The 14778-nt window shown below is 40.0% G+C and overlaps 1 protein-coding gene across 1 annotated transcript; it reads left to right on the top strand.

Annotated features, from left to right (window-relative positions):
- The first annotated feature begins 2740 nt into the window (after nt 1-2740).
- On the top strand, nt 2741-11393 carry LOC146511817 (sterol 26-hydroxylase, mitochondrial-like). The gene is made up of 9 exons (XM_085171927.1): nt 2741-3905; nt 4768-4949; nt 6696-6895; nt 7030-7227; nt 7471-7634; nt 7811-7977; nt 9126-9207; nt 9348-9548; nt 9848-11393. Exons 1-9 carry the CDS (start codon nt 3609-3611, stop codon nt 9962-9964), a joined length of 1608 nt encoding a protein of 535 aa, XP_085028053.1. The 5' UTR covers nt 2741-3608; the 3' UTR covers nt 9965-11393.
- Nucleotides 11394-14778: the final 3385 nt, after the last annotated feature.

Genomic DNA, 14778 nt, shown 5'->3' with positions numbered 1-14778 from the left:
AACAATTGCTGGTAACGGTTTCTATACATTAGTATTTAAGAAGGGTATGTTGTGACTTACCTTTAAAATTACAGCGGTCCCTCGCTATAATGCGGTTCACATTTCACCTCGCTGTTTCGCGGATTTTTTAGTGCAAGTTTGCTTGCTTATTTTTTTTTTATGTCACATTGTGTCCTGCGTCCTGATCGCTGCAGACGATCTCCTCCGTGACATCTCTCCTGTACAGTACAGAATCGCTGCATCAATCGCTAGCAGTGTGACTCTGAAGTGCAGTGCTGTATGTCCACGAAACGTTTTGCACCGTCAAAAAATAAAATTGGCTACTTGATTTCACCTATCACTGGTTATTTTTAGAACATAATACCCGTGATAAACGAGGGACAGCTGAGAAATATAACATTTGAATCCCTTTTCTCTTTTGCCCTGAGGCGGGGATAAATATCGACAAGTCGATGAACATCATTTACAGATATATTGGGTAAATGCCCGAGACATCTATAGAAATGTAAATCGCCGCTTGATTTATTCATTTGCTTAACTTGTTTTGGACCGTAAACAGGGCGCGAATAGGACACCGGAAACAAAGCTCCCCACAGGAGTTTCCGCACCGGAAGTAGCATATGCTAACGTGCACATAGTCAATTCCAAGTAAACTGTTAGCGCTCAGTTTTCTCACCAAACAGCCGCTTAAAAAACTTTTACATTTCTGTTTTTTATATTTCTGTTCAGCCTAAATCTGCCACTCTAATATAATTTGTCCTTCTTATTTTTTTATCTCGAAATGTTACTCTCTCTGCCAGAACCTTGAACTTTGTATTTATTGAATTACCCATGTTTTTGTCGAACGTGGGTCAGTGAAACAGTAACAAACCTAACTGTATGCATGAGTAAAATATCAAAACAATCTTTGTGTACTTTTTTATGAATCTATAAATAATTTCATTTATTTATTAGATGAGTGGATACATGTTGACATGTTGTAATATGGTGTTTACCATATCATAGTGTACAAAGCACAAGGGGAAACAAGGGAAAGTGATTCTCCTTTAACCCTCCTGATATGTTTCAGGTCAGAGTGATCCATTTCAAAATTGAATATTATATTTAAAATTATTTTAAAGTATTTTTTCAACATGGAACTTATTCTGCTTGGTTTAATAAATGTAATCAACATATACAATGAAAGTAGCTAATTTCACATATTTACACGTATATTTCGTGTCACAATGTCTCTGCACTGTAAAATCTAATTAGTTCCCAGAACTCAAGAAAATTGAGGAAACTCGTTGCCTCAAAAAATTGAGTAAAGCTTAGCTAAAAATGACTAAATTAGGACAACTTATTTATTCTGAGTACTCTATACAAGCTCATTTGTTCCCAGAACTAAAAAAAAATTGGATCAAGTTTACTTAAGATGACCAAGTTAGGGTAACTTATTTATTTTGAGTACACTGTACAGACTTGTTAGTTCCCAGAACCCAAAAAAATTAAGGAAACTCGTTGCCTCAAAAAAACTAAGTAAAGCTTACTTAAGGTGACTGTTAGGACAACTTATACGTTGCAAGTCAGCAGTATTAAGAATAACTTGATATTTCTGACTGTACAATACGAATTGTTTACCTACTGACAAACATTTCAAGTTCAACTAAATGAAAAAACAATTTGTGGTAACCTGAATATGAGTAAAAATAATTAACAACACTTTTTGTAATGATGTTAAAATCAGCCCAACTTTTATTTTCAAACACAACAAAGTATAACAGCCAACATACTGGACACTGTTCTGCTGAACAACAAACAATTATATGCCATCACTGTTATAATCTTACAATGAAACAAAGTCTCAGATGTAATTATTCTGAAAATAAGTTTAGGCCACAAGTTTGTTTTGTACTTACTTATATAATCAAAATAAAATATTTGTTGTTCTGTCACAAGTGCAGTCTCTGATTTAAACAACACATTTGTTTTTCACTCCAACACAGGAGCTGGAATGTTGTATTATTTTAAGGATGGCTTGTTTCCAGTCCAGGCATTACTGCCTGAATGACTGTCATGGATCGAGGTGATCCAAATGTAGGTGCAGAAGAAAGTCTGCACCTCCTCGCAACTCTTCCAAACTTGCTCGGTCTTTTTTTAATTGTGCTATCATGAACTTTAACATACTGACTGAGGCCTTCAGAGTTTGTGATGGAGCTCAGGGCGTGTGTGTTTTTTACAGTTTCTCTGAGGGCTGCACGAAGCGACCTTGAGGTGAATTAATTAGGACGCCCAATTCTGGGAAGATTGTGTCATTATGGTAACATGCACCTGGATGCTTCAGACCAGCAAACTGCCAAAACGTCTGCCTTTACACAGGCGATTACTCTTACTAACGATCAGTTAATAAAGTGTATTTAATAAGAAGCACTTGGTTGCTACTTGTCCTCTGAAGTCCCTTTGAAGCAACTTTAGAAAAGGAGACATATGTCGTGTCCAAATTCAAACCGATTTACTCACGAACAAATAAAACACTGAAAAAAGCCCAACAATAACATTTTTAAGTTATCAAAATGACTTATATATTACGTTTAACCCGAGTAGCGAATGTCCGCGGTGATGTGAAAATGATGTGCCGGGAGTTGTGCCGTTCTCGGCTGCATCAGTAACCCTCGAGCTCCCGGCGAGCTATCGAGCTGGTGGGTAGCAGACGTCTCCGAAAACTTCGAAGCACTTTTGCAAATATGCGATATCTTGTGTCGGATTATGATATTATTTTATGCCATGTTAGACCCCTAATTAAAGATTGTGAATTATTATGTAGTTTTAGTTTGCATTATGCTCCTGACTTAGAAGAAGGTGATAACTATTACATTTGGTAAACTGATTTGCATTACATTAGACTGCTGATTTATTGTGAATGAATGATATTGTTTTGTGATGCATTATACTGCTGAGTTATAAGAAATACTGTTTGCAGAAAGTCATCACCTTATTTGTCTGATTAGAAGAGAACAGAGCGTACTGCCCCATCTCAGCAGGAGCAGATAAACAGGGAGCCAAGGTCGTAGCTTAGGTGCTGTGTGAGAAAGAATGTGAGTGTTTTGGCTTTTATGATTAGGTGGGGGCCACTAGAGGCTATAAGAGTTTGATCAAGGCTCCACCATTTTGAGATCTGATGCTGTCTGCTGTATGGTGTCCATCTCCCACGCGTGTGTTCATTAAATCATCGTTTGACTTGACCCGGCCGGACCAGTGTTGTTATTTTGGGTTTTCCTCCTGTATCCATCCTCAATATTTGAATCCGTAACACTTGATAAACCGAGCAGATATTTGAGGTTTACACAGCTACTTTCTCGCCTGAAAATATGTTAAAAGTTTATTTTGTGACCCAGAAAGATTAGTAAGAGTAATTTTAAAACTTAGTAGCGGCCGCCATTGTTGGAAACTGGAGTTTGGCTGGGCCGCGCTATGAATTCTGGGATATGGTGGGCCAAGAAGGACACACCCGAAAAATGTGAGTTTAGGTATTTTTCCATTTGTGGTCCTTTGTGGCTTCTTGTCTTTGTTGATCCTTAAGAGCTGGGCTGGAAGGGTTAAACCTTTAGCAAGATGTGGCCCCTCCCTTTATGGCTAGTCTTCTGCATGCAACAGGAGCTCTCTGTATTTTCTATTCTCCCCTCATAATGGCTGCATGGCTGTCCAGTAGACTGGTGAAGAGAAAATGCAGCTCACTGCTGCCGTGCCCTATCTCCCTGGCCCCAGTCTGCTCCAGAGGGGTGGCAAGGGTCTCCCCCGCCTCAGGGGCCCTCTCCACCATCCAGAAAAAGCCTCGGACAGTGGAAGATCTCCCACATGTCAGCTTCTTGGAGTTTCTTTGCAGAGTGGTGTTTCAGGGTTTCTACAAACGTATGCATGAGCTTCAGGTAGGCTGCGGTGCACGATCTTTATTCTGTTCACTCACAGTGATACGTGCTTGTTTCAGTTCGAGTTCAAAGATGTTTTGTGTTTTCCACTTGATGCATTTCAGAAACCCTGGTGACAAATTTGATAATCTGCGAGCTCATGGGTTTACAAGTGACTGCATTTTCCTCCAGTGACAATACATAATAGAAAAAGTTGGGCTGGTTGTGTGACTCTTTTTTCCATAGTTACCTTCAGACAGTATCAGCTTGTCTCACAGCTAACTGACACAGAGTCTCGGGCTGTTTTCTCTCTCTGATGAATCACATGCAGCCACTCCAGCACACGGATGATCTGATATCGTCGTGTTGGTGTTGTTCCCAGATCATCATGAAAATGTTGTTCCAGGTTCAACATTGCAAGTGACCAATCACATTATTGTGACGTTATTCTTTTGCGCACAAACCCATTCGTGCATTTATGAAATTCCAATGTTGCAAGGACAATATCAATTCTGCTTAGCGTTTATTAAAGGGTTAGGGTCAGGGTCCGTTGATCGGCGGACAAAGGCGGTTTCTCGCAGCTTAAGTACAGTTTTTTGTTTTACGCCGTTTTTTCCTGAAGTTGCAAAAGTATGACGTCACAACATTCTGATTGGTCACTTGCAATGTTGATCCTGGAACAACCTTTAGTATGATGATCTGGGAACAACACCAACACGAGGATATCAGATCGTGCCCAGCACACACTGACCTCTGGCATCTGATTACGGACTGATTAAATATAATGTCTGCTTTTTAAATTACACATTGCAAAAATCCCCAAATGTCTTTATCTTTATTCTATAAGAACACAGCTCTACCTTTATCACTTTTCCACCGTCAGATCTACGAGAAGCAGCTGTATGGGCCCATTTACAGAGACGGACTCAGAGCAATATCCTTGAACACCCCAGAGCTTTTGGCCGAGCTGCTGAGGAAGGATGAGAAGTTCCCTTGTAGAGGAGACATGAGTGTGTGGAGGGAATATCGTGACATGAGAGGATTCGGCTATGGACCTTTTACAGAGTAAGACTACCAAACAGTGCAGTAATGCTGCCCCACCTAAAACAATAATCTCATTGTGATTGCTTAGATTCTAATACGTAACAGATTTCCAGGGAAAGAGTTTTATTATGAGTGGAAGGGATTGTTTTTGACCTATTTGGGTTAAATAGATCCCTCTCAGGCTGGTATATTCCATAAAGATAAGAAATCAGAAAAATGTTAATGCTCCACAATTTTATGAACCGGTGACAATATAAGGGGATCAATGTTTAATTTTAGCTCCGTCAAGCTCAGTGCAGTAGCAGCAGAAAACCTATTTATGTCGTTCAGGTCGTTTTCGACCCAGCATTTTGAGTTTCTTATGTTTTGGTTTATTTTTGCATTTTGGATTGTTTTCTGAGACTCGTGTGCTTCGCTGATTATTATTAGAATTCTATGTTTCTGTTTATTCGTGTTTAAGGATTTGTTCTTCGGTTGTGTCTCATGTTTAGCATAGTTTGAGTTCCATGTGTTATATTCCAACACGTTCTCACTCCCAAAGCGTCACATTTTAGGCTAGGTGACAAATCGTCAACATATTACGTTTTCGGCTACCCACCACGTTCCTAAACGACGACCTCGGAAAAATAAGGAAATATGAGAACCGTATGGACTCAATCTACACATGTTCGCTCTTTTTCTTCAAATCGCTTAGAAACACGCTATTTAACGTCATTAAAGTCCTGGTTAAGATCAGGAAAAAGGTTATGGTTAGGGCTAGGGATAAGGTTAGGTTTAGGGCTGGAATACAGGGCTGGAACGTCTATTACCGCGGGAGCGTCATTGCACTGGATTTCGGCCATAACCCGCCGCGTACCATAAGAACGCCGAAGGTCTCCTTTTGCGTTCCACAGGAACGCAGCAGGACGTGACAAAACGTCGGCATGTTACGCCTCGGGAGTGAGAACGGGCTCATTCTCTCTGCCTCTCAGTGTCGAGTCCGCGTCCTTATGTGATGGTTTCTTGTTTCCTGTTTTATTGTGAAAGTCAGTGTCTTATGTGAGTGTATTCAGTTTGCCTCCCTTGTCTCCTCTTGTCAATTACTTCCACCTGTGTGTATTCTCCGAGTGTATTTAAGTCGTGTCTTCTGTTGTTGTAGTCGCTGGTCCGTCTGCGTATCTACTGTGTTTTCCTTGCTGTCACCATCATGTACCTTTGTCTACATTCCTCCGTGTTCATGTTTGTTGTTCAATAGTTTAGTTTGTCTCAGTATAGATTATTTTTGTTCCGTTTTGCCATTTCCACCTTTGTTCTACAACAGGGGTGTCGAACTCCAGGCCTCGAGGGCCGGTGTCCTGCAGGTTTTAGATCTCACCCTGGGTCAACACACCTGAATCAAATGATTAGTTCATTAGCAGGCCTCTGGAGATCTTCAAAACATGTTGAGGAGGTGAGTTAGCCATTTAAATGAGCTGTGTTGGATCAAGGACACATCTAAAACCTCCAGGACACCGGCCCTCGAGGCCTGGAGTTCGACACCTGTGTTCTACAATAAACCGCATTCGCATCTCAGCAAGTGCCTGCAATTGGATCCTCTTTCATTTCCTCTACACGGCTCACTCCACTCGCCGTGACAGATACCAGTCAGTAAATAATCAAAGTAGTCAATGAAGGTCAGGTCTGTCTTTTCTGCTGTACTTTAAACACAAAGGGTTACTCTGTTCACAAGACAAACTGGTTTAAAATAGTGCTCAAAATCAAGGATGCAACATGTTTCTGTTCCAACAGGGAGGGAGAGAGGTGGTACAAGCTGAGGGTGGTGCTTAACAAGCGGATGCTGCATCCGAAGGACTCGGCCCAGTATTCTGGGATTATCAATGATGTGGTTAAAGACTTCACCAAGAAGATGCGCAGTCTGTGCCAGTGCAGCCCAACAGGAGACTTTGTGACCAACATTACCAATGAGCTTTATCTGTTTTCACTAGAAGGTAGCCTGAAGGTTAAAACTGCAAATGCTGAACGCTGGACTAAATAACATATTAGTTTAATAAATTAAAAAAAATAAATAAATTTGTTGCTTTGTTGCTAGCTTCATTGCCATTTCTTTTTCTTATCCATTCAGGAATTGCCTCCATATTGTTTGAGACAAGGCTTGGTTGTCTGGAAGAGGAAATTCCTGGTGGTACACAAGATTTCATCAATTCCATAGTCCAGATGTTCTCCAACAACACGATGGTGTTTATTCTTCCCAAGTGGAGCCGGAATCTGCTGCCCTACTGGAGACGTTACATTGCTGGCTGGGAGGGCATCTTCAGCTTTGGTGAGCAGTTTGAACCTCACAGTCCTGATGTGTTAGTTAAGTTTTAGAGTGTTAGGAAACAATAAACAGTATTATAAAAAGAAAAAAATTAATCTGTGGGGGGGTTTTGCACCAACTTCCCGTAAGGAGCCACGGTATTATTCTCTATCAGCTGGTATTTATATAGGTTTATGAGTAAATGACTGCATTCTGTTTTGACTGATATTATACAGTGTTTGCACCATTTTTCTGCACCTGTTCTAGCCAAAACATTGATTGACAAGAAGTTGGAGATGATTCAGCAGCAGGTTGACAACAAGCAGGATGTGGAGGGTGAATACCTGACATACCTACTCTCAAACACGCAGATGAGCACTAAAGATGTGTATGGCAGCGTCACTGAGCTCCTCTTAGCTGGAGTGGACACGGTAAATGGAATACCAATACTAGTAATAAAACATCACATGTAAAAAGGCACTCTGCACGGCTCTAATCATCAAAGCTCGCCACTCAGTGTATTCACTTTTCTTTTGCATGTACATGTATGCAAGGCTCAGCATATATTTCTTCAAAAGTTTACTTTCACATTTTTTAAACTCCCAAGACCTCCAACACTCTCACGTGGGCTTTGCACGAGCTTTCCAAGAACCCTGATATCCAGGAAAGACTCTATAAGGAAGTGTCCACTATGGTACCATTAGACCGGATCCCCACCACTGCTGACATCACTGGCATGCCGTATTTAAAGGCAGTTATCAAAGAGACGCTGAGGTGAGATTGCTACGATTTAGCTTTAACTGAAGTGATTAATGCAGTAAACAAACATGTTTTTAATAGATAGTTTTCACATATTTGTAACAGCCAAATAGGTATCAAAAGGTAACTTCACATCTGAGCAGACAAGTATCACATGTGGAGTTCCCCAAGGTTCCATCCTGGGACCCCTTCTGTTTAACATTTACATGCTCCCACTGGCACAGATTATAACGAACAACAAAATAAACTACCATAGCTATGCAGATGACACACAAATATATATCACAATGTCACCAGGAGACCAAGGCCCTGTACAGGCTCTTGGTAAATGCATTGAGGAAATTAATGACTGGTTGTGCCACAATTTTCTCCAGCTAAACAAAAACAAAAACAAAACTGAGGTAATAGTCTTTGGCGCCAAAGAAAAACGATTACAGGTCACCAGAGAACTTCAGTCTATACACCTAAAAACCACAAACCAGGCGAGAAATTTGGGTGTAGTCATCTGGATCTGGTCTTTTATCAGTTCCCAGAGTCAGAACCAGACACGGAGAAGCTGCATTCAGCTTTTATGCTCCTTATATCTGGAACAAACTCCCAGAAAGCCTCAGATCAGCTGAAACACTCAGTTTATTTAAATCCAGGTTGAAGACTCACCTGTTCTCAGCTGCATTTGAATAAAGCACCAAATCCGCACTTAAGCTTAAATTTCAAAACTTACATTTTAACTACTGATTTTATCTACTGTTCTGATTTTATCTGTTTTGATTTTATATACTGTTTTGTTTGTTTGTTTGTTAATTAGTTAGTTTGTTTGCTTGTTTTAATCAATTTTAAATCATGCTTTTTATTTTATTTTTGTTTCTAATGTCTCTGTAAAGCACTTTGAATCACCTTGTTGTTGAATTGTGCTATACAAATAAACTTGCCTTGCCTTGCCAAACTGAAAATCTTTGAAAGTGAAAATAAGCTTCTAGTTTCCTAAAGTTTGTCTATTTAGCAGCCAAAATGGGTTTTATTTGAAGTCATGGCTCTTAACAGGTTAAATGTAGACTAATTCATCAGTTTTCAAAAATCAATTTTCTTATTCACCTGCATAAGAAGAAGCCAGACTATGAACCAGCCTAAAGTAACATGCAAACAAAAAATAACTTGTCTTGCAGGATGTATCCTGTTGTTCCTGCCAATGCGAGGATCATTGCAGAAAAGAATGTTTCTATTGGTGGATATGAGTTTCCAAAAAAAGTAGGTCTGCTTTTAACCTGCTTTTTGTATTAACTTAATAAGACATATTTATGATGCCTGGATATAAAAAGGCTATTGTGTTATAAGTGAGGATCAGTATTCCATATTGTGTTGACTTCCAGTTGTTGATTGCTTTACAGACGCCGTTCACCTTTTGTCACTATGCCATCAGCCATGATGAGGACACATTCCCCGACTCGTTCACATTTAAGCCAGAGCGATGGCTCCGAGACGGCCGTGAGAGGCCGAACCCCTTCGGCTCCATCCCGTTTGGCTTTGGAGTAAGAAGCTGTGTCGGTCGCAGGATTGCTGAGCTCGAGATGTACCTGCTCCTGTTTCAAGTAAGTGACAAGAAGGAGAAAAAAAACTGCTGAACATCCCAGGGAAACTCCTGGATTTTTTTAAATGTGACCCAGGTGTGTCCAACAATAAGTGCGGGGGTTTGGGGGGGGGAGGGGTCTCATGGGAAGTGGGAAAAAATCTGACGGAAATCTGGAACGGCTTCATTAATGCTGAAGGGTATATATGTGTCTTATGCATCTCTGTTGCTTGTGATTGTGTGGGATAATACATTTGTCTATATTCAAATCAATTGTCATCCACGTTTCAGAGAACTCACTAACTCTATTTTTTTTCACAGCTTACCAGGCAGTTTGAAATCAAACCCGACCCCACACTGGGAGAGCTGAAATCCATCAGCCGCACAGTTCTGATACCAGACAAACAACTAAATTTGCACTTTGTGGACAGAAGATAAGAAAAGACAGCAGACTGAGTGATGGTGGTTTGTATTAAGTCAGTGAGACGGGAGCAGAGGATTTTAAACCTTTGTAATCACAAATTGAAATGCTTAAACTCATCCAATTTTAAATGTTGTATCATCAAAGTAATGCTATAAGAGTTCAGCTTAACACTGTTCCTCTATGTATGTACTGGGATGATCTGATATCGTTGTGTTGGTGTTGTTCCCAGATCATCATGAAAATGTTGTTCCAGGTTCAACATTGCAAGTGACCAATCACATTATTGTGACGTTATTCTTTTGCGCACCAACCCATTCGTGCATTTATGAAATTCCAATGTTGCAAGGACAATATCAATTCTGCTTAGCGTTTATTAAAGGGTCAGGGTTAGGGTCCGTTGATCGGCGGACAAAGGCGGTTTCTCGCAGCTTAAGTACAGTTTTTTGTTTTACGCCGGTTTTTCCCGAAGTCGCAAAAGTATGACATCACAACATTCTGATTGGTCACTTGCAATGTTGATCCTGGAACAACATTTAGTATGATGATCTGGGAACAACACCAACACGAGGATATCAGATCGTGCGTATGTACTGCAGCAGTCAGCTTATAGTTCTGTATATCCATCCTCTCATAATCTCTTAGTGTACTTAGTGATATAATAATAATTCTTTATTTAAAACAGACAGTGCAGTTTAACATAGTCCAAGTATAAAACATGAAACTGATGTGCTGCACATAACATTATAGCTATAGCTAATTTTCAACAATTGTCCCTTGTTGGGCTTACATTCACAATACACAGAGTTAAAACATACATGTTCATGAAACCAAAATACACCATCAATACAGCTACAATTAACAGACAATGTAAAAACAAACAAACAAACCCCACAAAAAAAAGATTAATTGAAATCACTACACCTCTGATTTCCCTTTAACTAACTTGTAACCTTCAATGTAAAGGAACTAATATCTGTAATCAATTTGATATCAGATGGCAAGCCTTTATGGAAAACGCTGATTGTCCAAATTTAGATCTGCAATATGATATTTTGCAGTTGCCATTCACTATACTCCTAGTAATGCGATTACTATCTTGTCTTTGGATGTATCTATTAAGACACTCTGGGACCAGCCTATTTATACACCTGAAGGGTAATTTAAGAAAACACAAATGATTGAAGCTCCTAAATAGGGATGGGTATCGTTTAGGTTTTATCCGATACCGGTGCCAAACCGGTACTTTTGAAACGGTGCCGGTGCTTAAACGGTGCTCAAACCGGTGCTTAAAGAATGGAGAACACAAAATTGGTCCAAAAACCTCTCATGTTCAGCTGTTTTTTTTGTAAAAAGATAACAATGTTAGCCTTTTCTGCAGCTATAGGGCATATATGGTATCACTCTTGGCTGGAAGCAGTGCTTAATCAATGGAAAAAACAAAAACTTTGTCCAAAAACCTCTCATGTTTAACTGTTTCCCACTTTTTATTTGGTCATTTTAGCCTTTTTGGCCAGGGTGAAGGGAGTATCTGCCATCAAACAAGAAGACAGCCGCATGTAGCTATGATGATGTTTGCTAGTTCACCTTACATGCATTAATGTAATAACGTGGTTAGCCTACTCAACGTAAATTATACACGAACAACATTAAGCTACTCACGCAGAGAAGAACGGCTCCTGCTGCCATCATCATCCTCATCATTTCTGCTACACTGGCAGGGCTAGGGGCCAGGACTCTACTCTTCAGCTTTTTGGGGGATGTTGCTAACTCTTCGTCCGATAACAGGCACCACACCTGCAGTAGATGCGCTTGGTGTGAGGTCTCGCAGCAAGCTATCAAATACGGCGCATTTTTCGGCTTTTAAAAAAAACGCTATGCGTCGCCAGGTGTTACCTCCTTTCCACAGTATCACCTTAAAGCACTTGTTGCAGGCTGCTGAGTTTGCATCTTTTGCTGTGAAGTACAGCAAGACTTTTGACCGCTTCGCCTTGGGCATTTTTAACCTGTAGCTCTGCTCTAAAAGAACGTACGTACCTGGACCCGCCTACTATCCCCGGAAACGTAAAATGATTGGCTAGAATTCAAAGTGTATCACATCTCAGGAAAAAAAAGCACCGAAATAAAGCACCGAAATGTGCGCTGCTTTTCGGTCTGGTTACTACCGTTTATATCAGAACCGGTGCCATCATGGCACCGGATACCGGTACCCATCCCTACTCCTAAACTCCCTCACCAGGACAGCCTCTCTGGAGGAGTTGTTTGCTGGCAAGGAACCTGGACAAAATTGTTTAAAATGAGTATTATGTGTACTGCAGTTACAAAATACATTATTGAAATTACAAATTACAAAACATAAATCTTACATAAAACATTTTGTAATTATAAGGATAATTACATGATATATATTAGATATAATCTAAAACAGTCTGCGGTGATTATATATAAATATTCAACTATCCCAGAATTAAACCAGGTCTAAATAAAAAGGAGTGAGTATCACTACAAAGGTTAACTCAGTGGTCCTAATGCTACAGTTTGATATCAGCAAACACCGAGCGCATACATTGATATGACACCACAGCCATGCTATCATTGCAAACACTGATAACAGCATAAATCGAATTAAATCGGGACTTGATGAGACCTTCTGAGTATCACTAGAAATATTATAAACAGTCGTCTCCGTACCACAGTTTGCTATCAGTAAACACCGACAGCATTCACTGTTAGCATAGCACATCCATGTTAGCAGTGTATAAATGGATGGTTTAGCATATATTAGCACAGGTATCAACAAAGGACTACCGTATTAAATACTTTTACTAACCTCAGGCAGATGGACAGGCGCTCTGCAGGTGGGATTGAGCGCCTGTAATTGGTGTCTAGGCGGGCGATTCTGGGACCGACTCGGGAAAGCAGGTAAGGGAGTAGAGTAGGTAGGTAGAGAAGGGAGACTCTTGCTGTGTCCCATTGACTGTAGAAAACATGGACGACGCGACCCCGCCTCCTACCATTGTGCAAAAATGAAGCCAAAATATCCCGCTTGTGGAGGCTGCCATCTTGCAAATTTGGAGCCAGAGTCTGCGCAGTAGTGACTTGAGGTGGAGCGACTGTGTAACGCTCCCGCCCACACACCCGCTGGACGTGACCGCAAACACGCCCCCCTACACTTTTTACGTAGCCCGGCTGCTCGAGTTTTTTTGCTGGTTTACCACGACTGACGACTCGTTTAATTAAGGTAAATACAACCATGTCACTGTTATAAAAAAGACACACAGCTCATCATCTTAGAGTTCTAAAATCACTCTGTTGTTAATTCGTTAGTTAGATTAGCCGTTAGCATACGCACTGTGTTGGAGGCTTGTTGCTAGCTAGTTAGGATGCTACACACCTGCTACTCTTAATAGTCTTCAACACTTATGTTTTTTTTATCCATTTTTAGACAGTGATGAGATCAGCTGCACACCCTACAGAGGCCCAGAGTTACTGTTAATATCAAAAATATAATGCTGTCCTTTGAGATTATAATATATATTTAACATATATTTAACGATGGATTTTTCTTGGACACGCGTTGAGGCGCGAATGTGCACGCGTCAAGTTAGGGGCGTTTGGGGCGATTTTGTTCGTGTCCATCGCGTTCGGTAAGTTAAGACAACTCAAGTAAATGGAGTTTATCAGCGTTTTTTCATAAAATGCACTGGTAACTTATTAAAATCTAGTTCTAATAACAAATTGATAAAAACTGAATTCAGCCTATTTAATATTTTTAATTAAACACAATATTACATTTTACAGTGATGGAGACTTCATATTTTTTTCAGCTGGCAACTACCATTATTCAACACTGTACTTAAAAAATGTAAAAACACTTTTTATGAAAAAAGAAAAGTGATATATCCTCATCGAACCATGATCTGTGAGCCGTAAAGAACACAACTACATCAAATAATGACTGAAATAGTTAGTGATGGAGTTAATAATGAGATATGAACCATGTTTATTCTGTGGGTTTTTTGTTGTTTTGGATAACTAAACATGCCCAAGCTGACCCACACGTCATTCCTTCACCTTGGAGACAAACATAACAGAAGGGTTAAAAATGTCTGGTTTTCACTACAAGATACTCCTGAGGCACACCTTCCCCTTAGTTGTTGTTGTTTTTTAAGCTGAACACTTTTCTGGACAGGCAAACGTTCTGGTCCGTCTTCTACAAGTGAATGAACAACAACGGCAAAATATATGAGAAGAAAAAAAAGTATAAGAAGCGTCATAAATAAAGCAACTATAAAGAGACATGAAAACAACCACGTTATACACTGTTAGGAACATTAAATGTCTTGTATTGCATCAATTTCAGTCTCAGTTACAGTTGCAGGGGTGGGGGTGGCCTTTCACCTGTGCTCAGAGGATCATTGTTCCCCCCAGTACATCAATGCTACGACTGTCTGCAAAGCATTGTCGGATTATGATATTACTTTATGCCATGTTAGACCCCTAATTAAAGATTGTGAATTATTATGTAGTTTTAGTTTGCATTATTCTCCTGAATTAGAAGAAGGTGATAACTATTACATTTGGTAAACTGATTTGCATTACATTAGACTGCTGATTTATTGTGAATGAATGATATTGTTTTATGATGCATTATACTGCTGAGTTATAAGAAATATTGTTCACAGAAAGTCATCGCCTTATTTGTCTGGTTAGAAGAGAACAGAGCATACTGCCCCATCTCAGCAGGAGCAGATAAACAGGGAGCCAAGGTCGTAGCTTAGGCGCTGTGTGAGAGAAAGAATGTGAATGTTTAGGCTTTATGATTAGGTGG

Source organism: Neolamprologus multifasciatus, chromosome 9 (assembly GCF_963576455.1).
Source record: "Neolamprologus multifasciatus chromosome 9, fNeoMul1.2, whole genome shotgun sequence".
NCBI lineage: Eukaryota > Metazoa > Chordata > Actinopteri > Cichliformes > Cichlidae > Neolamprologus > Neolamprologus multifasciatus.
The sequence above is the reverse complement of the archived record's forward strand: the minus strand, read 5'-3'. Positions and strand labels throughout refer to the sequence as shown.

Excerpts from the sequence above, each read along its gene's own strand:
- LOC146511817 (XM_085171927.1), top strand. The coding sequence starts at position 3,609 with ATGGCTAGTCTTCTGCATGCAACAGGAGCTCTCTGTATTTTCTATTCT. Across the intron at positions 3,906-4,767 it reads AACGTATGCATGAGCTTCAG|ATCTACGAGAAGCAGCTGTA; the intron begins GTAGGCTGCGGT and ends TTCCACCGTCAG. Across the intron at positions 6,896-7,029 it reads TTATCTGTTTTCACTAGAAG|GAATTGCCTCCATATTGTTT; the intron begins GTAGCCTGAAGG and ends TTATCCATTCAG.